General features: G+C 42.1%; 1 protein-coding gene across 8 annotated transcripts in view; it reads right to left on the bottom strand.

Moving 5' to 3' along the window:
- Positions 1–13,460, bottom strand: part of LOC106581613 (E3 ubiquitin-protein ligase MYCBP2) — a 383,302-nt gene that overhangs the window by 144,766 nt on the left and 225,076 nt on the right. For all 8 annotated transcript variants that reach the window (XM_045704972.1, XM_045704966.1, XM_045704969.1 and 5 more), the window contains 2 exons: positions 12,833–13,011; positions 3,017–3,159 (listed from right to left, as the gene is read on the bottom strand). In XM_045704972.1, coding sequence (XP_045560928.1) covers positions 3,017–3,159; positions 12,833–13,011 — 322 coding nt within the window. The remainder of the gene's footprint in view (positions 1–3,016; positions 3,160–12,832; positions 13,012–13,460) is intronic.

Genomic DNA, 13,460 nt, shown 5'->3' with positions numbered 1-13,460 from the left:
ATCTCCCCCTTTAAATAAAGGACATACCGTGGCTGCCTTCCAAGCAATGGGAACTTCGCCAGAAAGGAGACAGGTTAAAAAGGTCAGAGATATGCTTGGCGATGATGCGGCAGCAACCTTAAAGAAGAAAGTGTCTAAACCCAGATGTTTTTTGGGGTCAAGTTTCAGGAGCTCCTTTAGGACTCAGTGACTCTCTGCGGGGAGAAACTTTGCAGCGGGGCAGGGGAAAAAGAGGGAGGAGTGTCGGGATAGTCACATTAGAAGGGGGTGGGAGATGAGGAAATTTTGGACGGGCAAGGAGATATGGCTGAGTCAAATAGGAATCCTGACTTAATGAAGTGGTGATTAAAGAGCTCAGCCATGTGCTTCTTGTCAGTAACAACCACATCAACTTTAAGGGACATGAGCAGCTGTAAGGAGGGTTTATTCTCCAGGTCTTTAACCGTTTTCCAGAACTTCTTGGGGTTAGACCCACAGAGAGAGAACTGCTCCTTAAAGTAACTAAATGTGGCCTTATGGATAGCCTGAGTGCACTTAGTTCTCATTTGTCTGAACTAGAGCGGGTCAGCCTGAGTATGCGTGTGCCGAGCCTTTCGTCAAATGCAATTCTTGAGGTGGAGTATCTCTGCAAGATCACGGTCGAAACAGGAGCTGAACCTGTTTTTAATTCTCATTTTCTTTATGAGGGCATTTTTTTTTAACAATACCACTGAAAATATAAAAAAAGAAGGTCCAAGCGTCTTCAACAGAGGGGATCAAGCCGATTCTATACCATTTTACAGAGGCCAGTTCATGAAGGAAGGCTTGCTCATTAAAGTTCTGACAAATCAGGACAGGTCGTTTCACTGAGCAGCCATTGCGAACACAAGCTGTAAAACAGTGATCACTAAGGTCATTACAGAAAACACCAGACTGATACCTATCAGGATTATTTGTGAGGATAACATCAAGGAGAGTAGCCTTTTCTGGGTGTTTGGAGTTATACCTTGTGGGATTGGTAATAATATGGTAAAAATGTAGGGAGTCCCATTGCTTTAGGACTTGGTCAGGTGGTTTAAGCATGTCCCAGTTTAGGTCACCTAGCAGGACAAATTCAGACTTAGTGTAAGGGGCCAGGAGAGAGCTTAGGGCAGGTAGGGTACAGGCCGGTGCTGATGGAGGACGATAGAACCCAGCAACAGTCAACAAAGAGCTATTTGAAAGTTTAATGCTTAAAACCAGCAAATCAAATTGTTTGGGAACAGACTTGGTGGAGACAACCAGGAACTGAAGGTGATCCTTGGTAAAACATTAGATTATGTCAGCAGAGTACCCAGCCAGAAATAATCAGACACCCATTTTTCAAGCTAGCATATAATGTCACAAAAACCCAGAAGACAGCTAAATGCAGCACTAACCTTTGATGATCTTCATCAGATGACACACCTAGGACATTATGTTATACAATACATGCATGTTTTGTTCAATCAAGTTCATATTTATATCAAAAACCAGCTTTTTACATTAGCATGTGACGTTCAGAACTGGCATACCCCCTGCAAACTTCCGGGGAATTTACAAAAAATTTACTCACGATAAACGTTCACAAAAAGCATAACAATTATTTTAAGAATTATAGATACAGAACTCCTCTATGCACTCGATATGTCCGATTTTAAAATAGCTTTTCGGTGAAAGCACATTTTGCAATATTCTAAGTAGATAGCCCGGCATCACAGGGCTAGCTATTTAGACACCCAGCAAGTTTAGCACTCACCAAAGTCAGATTTACTATAAGAAAAATGTTATTACCTTTGGTGTTCTTCGTCAGAATGCACTCCCAGGACTTCTACTTCAATAACAAATGTTGGTTTGGTCCCAAATAATCCATTGTTATATCCAAATAGCGGCGTTTTGTTCGTGCGTTCAAGACACTATCCGAATGGTAAAGAAGGGTCACGAGCACGACGCATTTCATGACAAAAAAATTCTAAATATTCCATTACCGTACTTCGAAGCATTTCAACCGCTGTTTAAAATCAATTTTTATGTAATTTTTCTCGTAAAAAAGCGATAATATTATGACCAGGAATCTGCATTTAGGTAAACAGACGAAAGAAAATAAAGCACGGGGTCGACTCGTGCACGCGCCTAAGCCCATTGTCCTCTGATCGGCCACTTGCCAAAGGCGATAATGTGTTTCAGCCTGGGGCTGCCTCGATATCATTCAGCTTTTTCCCGGACTCTGAGAGCCTATGGGAGCCGTAGGAAGTGTCATGTTACAGCAAAGATCCTCAGTCTTCAATAAAAAGAGCCAAGATGAACAACAACTTGTCAGACAGGCCACTTCCTGTTCAGAATCCTCTCAGGTTTTTGCCTGCCATATGAGTTCTGTTATACTCACAGACACCATTCAAACAGTTTTAGAAACTTTAGGGTGTTTTCTATCCAAAGCCAATAATTATATGCATATTCTAGTTACTGGGCAGGAGTAGTAACCAGATTAAATCGGGTACGTTTTTTATCCGGCCGTGTCAATACTGCCCCCTAGCCCTAACAGGTTAATACAATCGAGTGTGAAAACAGTTTTGATAGCTACTATTGAAAAGGAATCCCAGCTTTCCATTGCTACTATATTTAAGCTAATTGTAAAAGCCATGCAATTAGTTTCAAGTACAAGAAAGTAAATTCACTATACTTGTGCATATGTGACATTAAAACTTGAAACTAATTGCATGGCTTTACAACTGGAATCGCCTATCTGGCATGGGAAGTTGGGATGAAAAAGGAACTGCGTGCATTGGCTATAAGGTATCAGACAGAAGGCGGCATGTGTAATGTTATCGCTCTGAAAATATACTTTTTTTTGCTACAATTATTGGTTTTATGATACAATATGTTCTCCAATTTTGGACAAGCTGATTGTGTACAATTTGCCAATAGGCTATAGTTCAATGTCCCTCCTGTCATACGTCACTTATTATGAAAATAACGTTGACAGATTTTGCCTTGTTCACAGAGAGCTCTCAGTTCTTACCATCGACAGTGAACGCCCTGTGAAGGAGATCCTTGGCAGCGCTGACCACTGCACTGACCACTGCGAGAGCCCTGCTGCAGTTCATGTCCTCCTCATTGGCTTTGCTCAGCAGCTGGGACTGCAGATCTCCGTCATACTCACTCCTAGGGGAAAATACACCCCCCCATGTGTTAGCACTACCAATGGTTGTTAGCATTGGGAATGGTATTTGTATTTTTACTAGGGATCCCCATTAGGTGCTGCCAAGGAAGCAGCTACTCTTCCAGGGGTACAAACACATTAAGACACGTAGGTAAGTCAGTTAAGAACAAATTCTTATTTACAATGACGGCCTAGTTCAGGGGCAGAATTACATATTTTTACCTTATAAGCTCGGGGTTTTGATCTAGCACCCTTTCGATTACTGGCCCAACGTAACCAGTAGGCTACCTGCCGGAATTAATTTTAGCTCTCCATGTACATTTAAGGGCCAGCCAAGCTAAAGTCCATCTTTGTGGCACCTGACCACACGACTGAACAGTAGTGCAGGTGCGAAAAAACTAGGGCCTGTTGTCAAGACGGCAGAGCAACGCTTTATTATGGACAGATTTTTCCCCCCATCTTAGCTACTGTTGTATCAACATGTTTTGAACATGACAGTTTACAATCCAGGGTTACTCCAAGCAGATTAGTCACCTCAACTTGCTCAATTTCCACATTATTCATTAGAATAATTAGTTGAAGTTTAGTGAATGATTTGTCACAAATCCAATGCTCCTAGTTTTAGAATTATTTAGGACTAACTTATTCCTTGCTACCCTTTCCAAAACGAACTGCAGCTCTTTGTTAAGTGTTGCTGTAGTAGCTGACTTGTATAATGTTGAGTCATCCACATACATAGACACACTGGCTTTACTCAAAGCCATAACGGAAGGAAAGGCGGCCAAAGAGGTGATGGCTTTGGGGATGACCAGTGAAATATAGCTGCTGGAGCGTGTGCTACGGGTGGGTGTTGCAATGGTGACAATTGAGCTGAGATAAGGTGGGACTTTACCTAGCAAAGACTTATAGCTGACCTGTAGCCAGTGGGTTTGGCGACGAATACGTAGTGACGAGAGCATACAGGTCGCAGTGGTAGGTAGTATATGTGGCTTTCGTGACAAAACGGATGGAACTGTGATAGACTACATCCAGATTGCTTAGTAGAGTGTTGGAGGCTATTTTGTAAATGGCAATGCCAAAGTCAAGGACCGGTAGGATAGTCAGGTTTACGAGGGTATGTTTGGCAACATGAGTGAAGGAGGCTTTGTTACGAAAAAGGAAGCCGATTCTAGATTTAATTTTGGATTGGAGATGCTTAATGTGAGTCTGGAAGGAGAGTTTACAGTCTAACCAGAGACCTAGGTATTTGTAGTTGTCCACGTATTCTTAGTCAGAACCGTCCAGAGTCGTGATGCTAGTCGGGCGGGAGGGTGCGGGCAGCATTCGGTTGAAGAGCTTGCACTTAGTTTTACTTGCATTTAAAAGCAGTTGGAGGCCATGGAAGGAATGTTGTATGGCATTGAAGCTCGTTTGGAGGTCAGTTAACACAGTGTCCAAAGAAGGGCCAGATGTATACAGAATGGTGTCGTCTGCGTAGAGGTGGATCAGAGAATCACCAGCAGCAAGAGCGACATCATTGATATATACAGAGAAAAGAGTCGGCCTGAGAATTGAACCCTGTGGCACCCCCATAAAGACTGCCAGAGGTCTGGACAACAGGCCCTCCGATTTGACACACTGAACTCTGTCTGAGAAGTAGTTGGTGAACCAGGCGAGGCAGTCATTTGAGAAGCCAAGGCTATCGAGTCTGCTAATAAGAATGTGGTGATTTGACAGAGTCAAAAGCCTTGGCCAGGTCGATGAAGACGGCTGCACAGTAGTGTCTTTTATCGATGGCGGATAAGATTTCGTTTAGGACCTTGAGAGTGGCTGAGTTGCACCCATGACCAGCTCGGAAACCAGATTGCATAGTGGAGAAGGTACGGTGGGATTCGAAATGGTCGGTGATCTGTTTATTAACTTGGCATTCGAAGACCATAGAAAGGCAGGACAGGACAGATATAGGTCTATAACAGTTTGGGTCTAGAGTGTCTCCCCCTTTGAAGAGGGGGATGACCGCGGCAGCTTTCCAATCTCTTGGGGATCTCAGACGATACGAAAGAGGAGGTTGAATAGGCTAGTAATAGGGGTTGCAACAATTTCGGTGGATAATTTTAGAAGAGGGTCCAGATTGTCTAGCCCAACTGATTTGTAGGGATCCAGATTTTGCAGCTCTTTCAGAACATCAGCTGTCTGGATTTGGGTGAAGGAGAAGCGCGGGGGATCATTTAATCGGATTTAAATCGGTGGTGACAGTGTCTCCTAGCCTAGGTGCAGTGGGCAGCTGGGAGGAGATGCTCTTTTTCTCCATGGACTTTAATTCCAAAAAAGTTTTGGGACACTGTAGTGCTACAGGATGCAAATTTCTGTTTGAAAAAGCTAGCCTTAGCTTTCCTAACTGACAGAGTATATTGGTTCCTGACATCCCTGAAAAGTTGCATATCGCGAAGGCTATTCGATGCTAATGCAGAACGCCACAGGATGTTTTTGTGCTGGTCAAGGGCAGTCAAGTCAGGGGTGAACCAAGGGCTATATCTGTTCTTAGTTCTACATTTTTTGAACGGGGCATGCTTATTTAAGATGGTGAGGAAAGCACTTTTAAAGAGTAACCAGGCATCCTCTACAGAAGGGATGAGGTCAATATCATTCCAGGATACCCGGGCCAGGTCGATTAGAAAGGCCTGCTCGTTGAAGTGTTTTAGTGAGCGTTTGACAGTGATGAGGGATGGTCGTTTGACCGTGGACCTATTACGCACGAAGGCAATGAGGTAGTGATCGCTGAGATCCTGGTTGAAGACAGCAGAGGGTTATTTAGAGGGCAAGTTGGTCAGGTTGATATCTAAGAGGGTGCACATGGTTACGGATTTAGGGTTGTACCTGGTAGGTTCCTTGAAAATTTGTGTGAGATTGAGGGCATCTAGCTTAGATTGTAGGGCGGCCGGGGTGATAAGCATGTCCCAGTTTAGGTCACCTAACAGTACAAACTCTGAAGATAGATGGGGGGGCAATCAATTCACATATGGTTTTCAGGGCACAGCTGGGGGCTGAAGGGGGTCTACAACAAGCAGCACCTGTGAAAGACTTATTTCTGGCAAGGTGGATTTTTAAAAGTAGAAGCTCAAATTGTTTGGGTACAGACCGGGTTAGTATGACAGAACTCTGCAGGCTAACTCCGCCCCCTTTGGCAGTTGTTATAGTTAGAGATGGACATTTCAGGATTTTTAGTGGCCTTCCTAAACCAGGATTCAGACACGGCTTGGACATCAGGGTGGGCGGAGTGTGCTAAAGCAGTGAATAAAACAAACTTAGGGAGGAGGCTTATAATGTTAATATGCATGAAACCAAGGCTTTTACAGTTACAGAAGTCAACAAATGAGAGCGCCTGGGGAATGGGAGTGGTGCTGGGGGCTGCAGGGGTTAACCTCTACATCACCAGAGGAACAGAGGAGAAGTAGGATAAGGGTACGTCTAAAGGCTATAAGAACTGGTCATCTAGTGCGTTCGGGAACAGAGAGCAGATTTCTGGGCGCGGCAGAATAGATTCAAGGCATAATGTACAGACAAGGGTATGGTAGGATGTGAGTACAGTGGAAGTAAACCAAGGCATTGAGTGACGATGAGAGGTTTTGTCTCTAGAGGCACCATTTAAGGCAGGTGAGGCTATCGCATGTGTGGGGGGGTGGAACAAAAGGGCTAGCATATTGAGCAGGGCTAGAGGCTCTACAGTGAAATAAGACAATCACTGACCAAAATAGCAATAGACAAGGCATATTGACATTAGGGAGAGGCATGTGTAGCCGAGTGATCATAGGGTCCAGTTAGTAGCTAGGCGAGCTGGAGACACCGTGAATCAGACAGCTAGCGGGCCGGGGCTAGCAGGCTAGCAGATGGGCATCCGGGGGACATCACAATGGAAGAGCCCGTTGAATCCCCCTCGGGCGGTTACGTCGGCAGACCAGTCGTGATGGATCGGCGGGGCTCCGTGTCGGCAGTGAAGGGTCCAGGCCAATTGGCAAAAGAGGTATTGTAGCCCAAGAAATGGCTGATTGACTTCTTCGGCTGGCCGGGAGATGGGCCTAACTCGAGGCTAACCGTTGCTTGCTTCGGGACAGAGACGTTAGTTAGCCAGGAGCAGCCACTCGCATAGCAGCTAGTTAGCTGCGATGAGCCGGTGTAGAGGTTGCGGTAGGAATCCGGAGATGTGGTAGAGAAAAAGCAGTCCGATATGCTCTGGGTTGACATCACACTGTGCAGACTGACATGAATTGACCGGGCTGAGGCTGGCTGATGTCCGAGTTAACGGTGATGACTGCTAGCAGTGGCTGACTGACTACTAGCTAGTAGCTAGTTAGCTGGCTAGCTTCTGATGGGGGTTCTGGTTCTAAAGTATAAAAAAAATAGCAGATCCGTACCACATTGGGTGGGGCGGGTTGCAGGAGAGTATGTTCAGTCCGTAGATGGAAATTGAGATTAAACATATATACAAAGAAAAATATATATACATGGACAAAATCTTGGAAAAAGATGTCAGACAATGATCGATAATGTCAAAAGCGACACTGAAGTCTTACAAAACAGCCCCCCCAATCTTTTTATCATCAATTTCTCTCAGCCAATCAGTCATTTGTGTAAGTGCTGTGCTTGTTGAATGTCTTTCCCCATAAGCGTACAGAAAGTCAGTTGTCACTTTTAGAGGTCGACCGATTAAATCGGAATGGCCCGATTAATTAGGGCCGATTTCAAGTTTTCATCACAATCGGAAATCGGTATTTCTGGACACCGGTTTGGCCGTTTTTTTTTCTCGTTTTTTTTACACCTTTATTTAACTAGGCAAGTCAGTTAAGAACACATTCTTATTTTCAATGACGGCCTAGGAACGGTGGGTTAACTGCCTTGTTCAGAGGCAGAACGACAGATTTTTACCTTGTTAGTCCAACGCTCTAACCACCTGCCTTACATTGCACTCCACAAGGAGCCTGCGTGGCAGGCTGACTATCTTCACATAATCACTAGTTAACCTGTTATGGCTAGGGGGCAGTATTTTCACGGCTGGATAAAAAACATACCCGATTTAATCTGGTTACCACTCCTACCCAGTAACTAGAATATGCATATACTTATTACATATGGATAGAAAACACCCTAAATTTTCTAAAACTGTTTGAATGGTGTCTGTGAGTATAACAGAACTCAAATGGCAGGTCAAAACCTGAGAGATTCCTTTACAGGAAGTGGCCTGTCTGACCATTTCTTGAACTTCTTTTCCATCTCTATCATTTACTAAGGATCTCTGCTCTAACGTGACACTTCCCACGTCGTCCATAGGCGCTCAGAGCCCGGGAAAAAACAGAATGTCGTCATTCCAGCCCCAGGCTGAAACACATTATCGCCTTTCTCAAGTGGCCGATCAAGGGACACTGGCCTTAGGCGCGTGACCCCGCCGCCCTCGCCTTTGGGATTTTTCCTCTGTTTGCCGAAAAGGAGATTCCCTGTCGGAATATTATCGCTTTTTCTACGAGAAAAGTGTCGTAAAAATTGATTTTAAACAGCGGTTGACATGCTTCGAAGTACGGTAATGGAATATTTAGAATTTTATTGTCACGAATTGCGCCATGCGCGCGACACTTCTTTACTATTTCGGATAGTGTCTGGAACGCACGAACAAAACGCCGCTATTTGGATATAACGATGGATTATTTTGGACCAAACCAACATTTGTTATTGAAGTAGCAGTCCTGGGTGTGCATTCTGACGAAGACAACAAAAGGTAATCAAACTTTTATAATAGTAAATATGATTATGGTGAGTGCTAAACTTGCCGGGTGTCTAAATAGCGAGCCCGTGATGCCTGGGCTATGTACTTAGAATATTGCAAAATGTGCTTTCACCAAAAAGCTATTTTAAAATCGGACATATCGAGTGCATAGAGGAGGTCTGTATCTATAATTCTTAAAATAATTGTTATGCTTTTTGTGAACGTTTATCGTGAGTAATTTAGTAAAATGTTAGCGAAGTTTGCGGGGGGTATGCTAGTTCTGAACGTCACATGCTAATGTAAAAAGCTGGTTTTTGATATAAATATGAACTTGATTGAACAAAACATGCATGTATTGTATAACATAATGTCCTAGGGTTGTCATCTGATGAAGATCATCAAAGGTTAGTGCTGCATTTAGCTGTCTTCTGGGTTTTGGTGACATTATATGCAGGCTTGAAAAATGGGTGTCTGATTATTTCTGGCTTGGTACTCTGCTGACATAATCTAATGTTTTGCTTTCGTTGTAAAGCCTTTTTGAAATCGGACAGTGTGGTTAGATTAACGAGAGTCTTGTCTTTAAATGGCTGTAAAATAGTCATATGTTTGAGAAATTGAAGTAATAGGATTTTTAAGGTTTTGAAAATCGCGCCACAGGCTGGCAGTGGCTGTTACGTAGGTGGGACGCAAGCGTCCCACCTAGCCCATAGAGGTTAAACGTTAGCTTTCTTACATGGCACATATTGCACTTTTACTTTCTTCGCCAACATTTTGTTTTTGCATTATTTAAACAAAATTGAACACGTTTCATTATTTATGAGGCTAAATTGATTTGATTGATGTATTATATTAACCTGTTTGGGGCTAGGAGGCAGTATTTTCACGGCTGGATAAAAAAACGTACCCGATTTAATCTGGTTACTAATCCTACCCAGTAACTAGAATATGCATATACTTATTATATATGGATAGAAAACACCCTAAAGTTTCTAAAACTGTTTGAATGGTGTCTGTGAGTATAACAGAACTCATTTGGCAGGCAAAACCCTGAGACATTTTCTGAGAGGAAGTGGATACCTGATGTGTTGAATTACCTTTAAGCCTATGCCATTGAAACACACAGGGGTTGATTAATGTTTTGGCACTTCCTATTGCTTCCACTAGATGTCACCAGCCTTTACAAAGTGTTTTGAGTCTTTTACTGTGAGATCTGACCGAACAAGAGCCATGGAACGGTGATGGCCGATTAGACTCTGGCGCGCAAGTTCATGTTGGGTACCCTCGTTCCAATACGTTATAAAAGAGAATGCATTCGTCCACCTTGAATATTATTCATGTTCTTGTTAAAAAAGGCACTAATGATTTATGCTATACAACGTTTGACATGTTTGAACGAACGTAAATATATTTTTTCCCCTCGTTCATGACGAGAAGTCCGGCTGGCTTAGATCATGTGCTAACAACACGGATCTTTTTGGATATAAATGATGAGCTTTTTTGAACAAAACTACATTCGTTATGGACCTGGGATTCCGGGAAGTGACATCTGATGAAGAGAATCAAAGGTAATGGATTATTTACATAGTATTTTCGATTTTAGATCTCTCCAACATGGCCGTTTGTCTGTATAGCAAAGCATATTTTTCTGGGCGCAGTGCTCAGATTATTGCAAAGTGTGATTTCCCAGTAAGGTTATTTTTAAATCTGGCAAGTTGATTGCGTTCAAGAGATGTAAATCTATAATTCTTTAAATGACAATATAATATTTTACCAATGTTTTCTAATTTTAATTATTTAATTTGTGGTGCTGACTTGACTGCCGGTTATTGGAGGGAAACGATTTCCTCAACATCAATGCCATAGTAAAACGCTGTTTTTGGATATAAATATGAACTTGATAGAACTAAAAATGCATGCATTGTCTAACATAATGTCCTAGGAGTGTCATCTGATGGAGATTGTAAAAGGTTAGTGCATCATTTTAGCTGGTTTTATGGTTTTGGTGACCATGTCTTTGAATTGACAAAACATTACACACAGCTATTGTCAATGTACTCTCCTAACATAGTCTAACTTTATGCTTTCGCCGTAAAACCTTTTTGAAATCGGACAACGTGGTTAGATTAAGGAGATGTTTATCTTTCAAAGGGTGTAAGATAGTTGTATGTTTGAAAAATTTGAATTTTGACATTTATTTGGTTTCAAATTTGCCACTCTTGAAATGCACCTGCTGTTGATAGGGTGCACCACGGGTGGCACGCTAGCGTCCCACATAGCCCCAAGAAGTTAAGTTAAAATAAGTGTTCATTCAGTATTGTTGTATTTGTCATTATTTCAACAAAAAAACAAAATCGGCCGATTAATCGGTACCGGGTTTTTTGGCCCTCCAATAATCGGTATCGGCGTTGAAAAATCATAATCGGTCCACCTCTAGTCACTTTGTTTACAGTAAAATAGCATTGTATCTGGTCAAACACAATTGTTTCCAGAAGTTTACTAAGAGTTGGTAACAGGCTGATTGGTTGGCTATTTGAGCCAGAAAAGGGGGCTTTACTATTCTTGGGTAGTGGAATTACTTTGTACCCTCAGACCTGGAGGGAAGCAAACTTTCTAGTAGACTTAGACTGAAGGTATGGCAAATAGGAGTGGCAAAATCGTCCGCTATTATCCTCAGTAATTTTCCATCCAGATTGTCAGACTCCGGTGACTTGTCATTGTTGATAGACAACAGACATTATTTCACTTCTTCCACAAAATTACAATGCTTGGCTTTCATACTTTTATCAATAATCCTTGGATGTGTAGTGTCAGCGTTTGTTGCTGGCATGTCATGTCTAAGTTTGCTAATCTTGTCAATTAAAAAGTCCTTTAAGTAGTTGGCAATATCAGTGGGTGTTGTGATGAATGAGCCATCTGATTCAATGAATAATAGAGCCGAGTTTGCCTTTTTCCCCAAAATTTAATTCAAGGTGCTCCCAAGTGTTTTATCATTCTTTATGTCATTTATCTTTGTTTCATAGTGTAGTTTCTTCTTTTTATTCAGTTTATTCACATGATTTCTCAATTTGAACAATGTTTTCCAAATCGTGTTGTGCAGCCAGACTTATTTGCCTCATCCCTCTCAACCATAACATTTTTCAATTCCTAATCAATCCACGGGGTTTTAACCATTTTTACAGTAATTTTCTTAATGGGTGCATGCTTATTAGTAACTGGGATAAGCAACTTCATAAATGTGTCAAGGGCAGCATCTGGTTGCTCCTCATTACACACCACAGACCAACAAATATTTACATCAACAAGATAGGAATCACTACAAAATGTATTGTATGACTTCTTATACACTATACTAGGCACAGGCTTTGGAACTTTAGTTTTCCTAGTTATGGTAATATATTATGATCACTACATCCGATGGATTTGGATACTCCTGTAAAACAAAATTACTGCAGCATTAGTAACGATGTGATCAATACATGTTGATGATTTCATTCCTGTCCTGTTTGTAACTACCCTGGTAGCTTGACTAATGACCTGAACCAAGTTGCAGGCACTAAGTGCAGTTTGAAGCTTTCTCTTGAGAGGGCAGCCTGATGAAAGCCAGTCAATAATTAAATCACCCAGAAAATATACCTCTGTTGATATCACATACATTATCAAGTATTTCACACGTTATCCAGATACTGACTGCACTTGGTGGTCTATAGAAGCTTCCCACCAGAATGGGCTTTAGGTGAGGCAGATGAACCTGCAGCCATATTACTTCAACAGTATTTAACATCATATCATCTCTAAGCTTAATAGGAATATGGTTCTGAATATAAAATGGCAACACGTCCACCTTTTGCATTTCTGCCTGTTCTGTAGATGTTATAACCATGACATGAATATCAACTTGAGTCTTTTTGTCTGTCTGTCTGTGCACGTGTCTATGTGCGTACCTGTAGTACAGCATCTGTGGTATCTGTCCTCTAGTCTGGTTGGTCCCGTTGCTGCTCAGGCTACAGGTTCTGAAGGTAAAGGCCACGCCATTGGAACACTGAACCGTGGTCATCCCTCCATCCCCATTGGCTGTTCGGCTGCCATAGTTACGCAGGCGGACAGCATATTTCACACCCTCCTGTAGAATGTAAACAGGATTGTGCAACATATACTGTTTTCATATCATAAGTTGCACTGAGTCTGTGGTATAAAAAATACTAAAGGATGGATGGATGCATGCATACATATATGGTTAGATTGAATAGATATGTCTGCATAGCAGGCTGGGAATTGCCAGGGACCTCATGATGCGATATTATCATGATACAGACATATCTGATATGATATGCATTGCACTTCTCACGATTCTGAATGCCATGATTTGCGATTTTATTTTTTAAATCTTTATTTTAACAGGGAAAACAGACTGAGACCTGGATCTCTTTTACGGCTGTGCCCTGTGTAAACATGTTGACATGTACAGTTTTAGGCATACAGACAAGAACATTTCAAACATACAAAACAAAGACACAATTCAACAGAAACAATCACAGACAACATCATATTGATCCTCCATAACATTTTTGA

The sequence above is a fragment of the Salmo salar genome, chromosome ssa21, assembly GCF_905237065.1.
Source record: "Salmo salar chromosome ssa21, Ssal_v3.1, whole genome shotgun sequence".
NCBI lineage: Eukaryota > Metazoa > Chordata > Actinopteri > Salmoniformes > Salmonidae > Salmo > Salmo salar.
The sequence above is the reverse complement of the archived record's forward strand: the minus strand, read 5'-3'. Positions and strand labels throughout refer to the sequence as shown.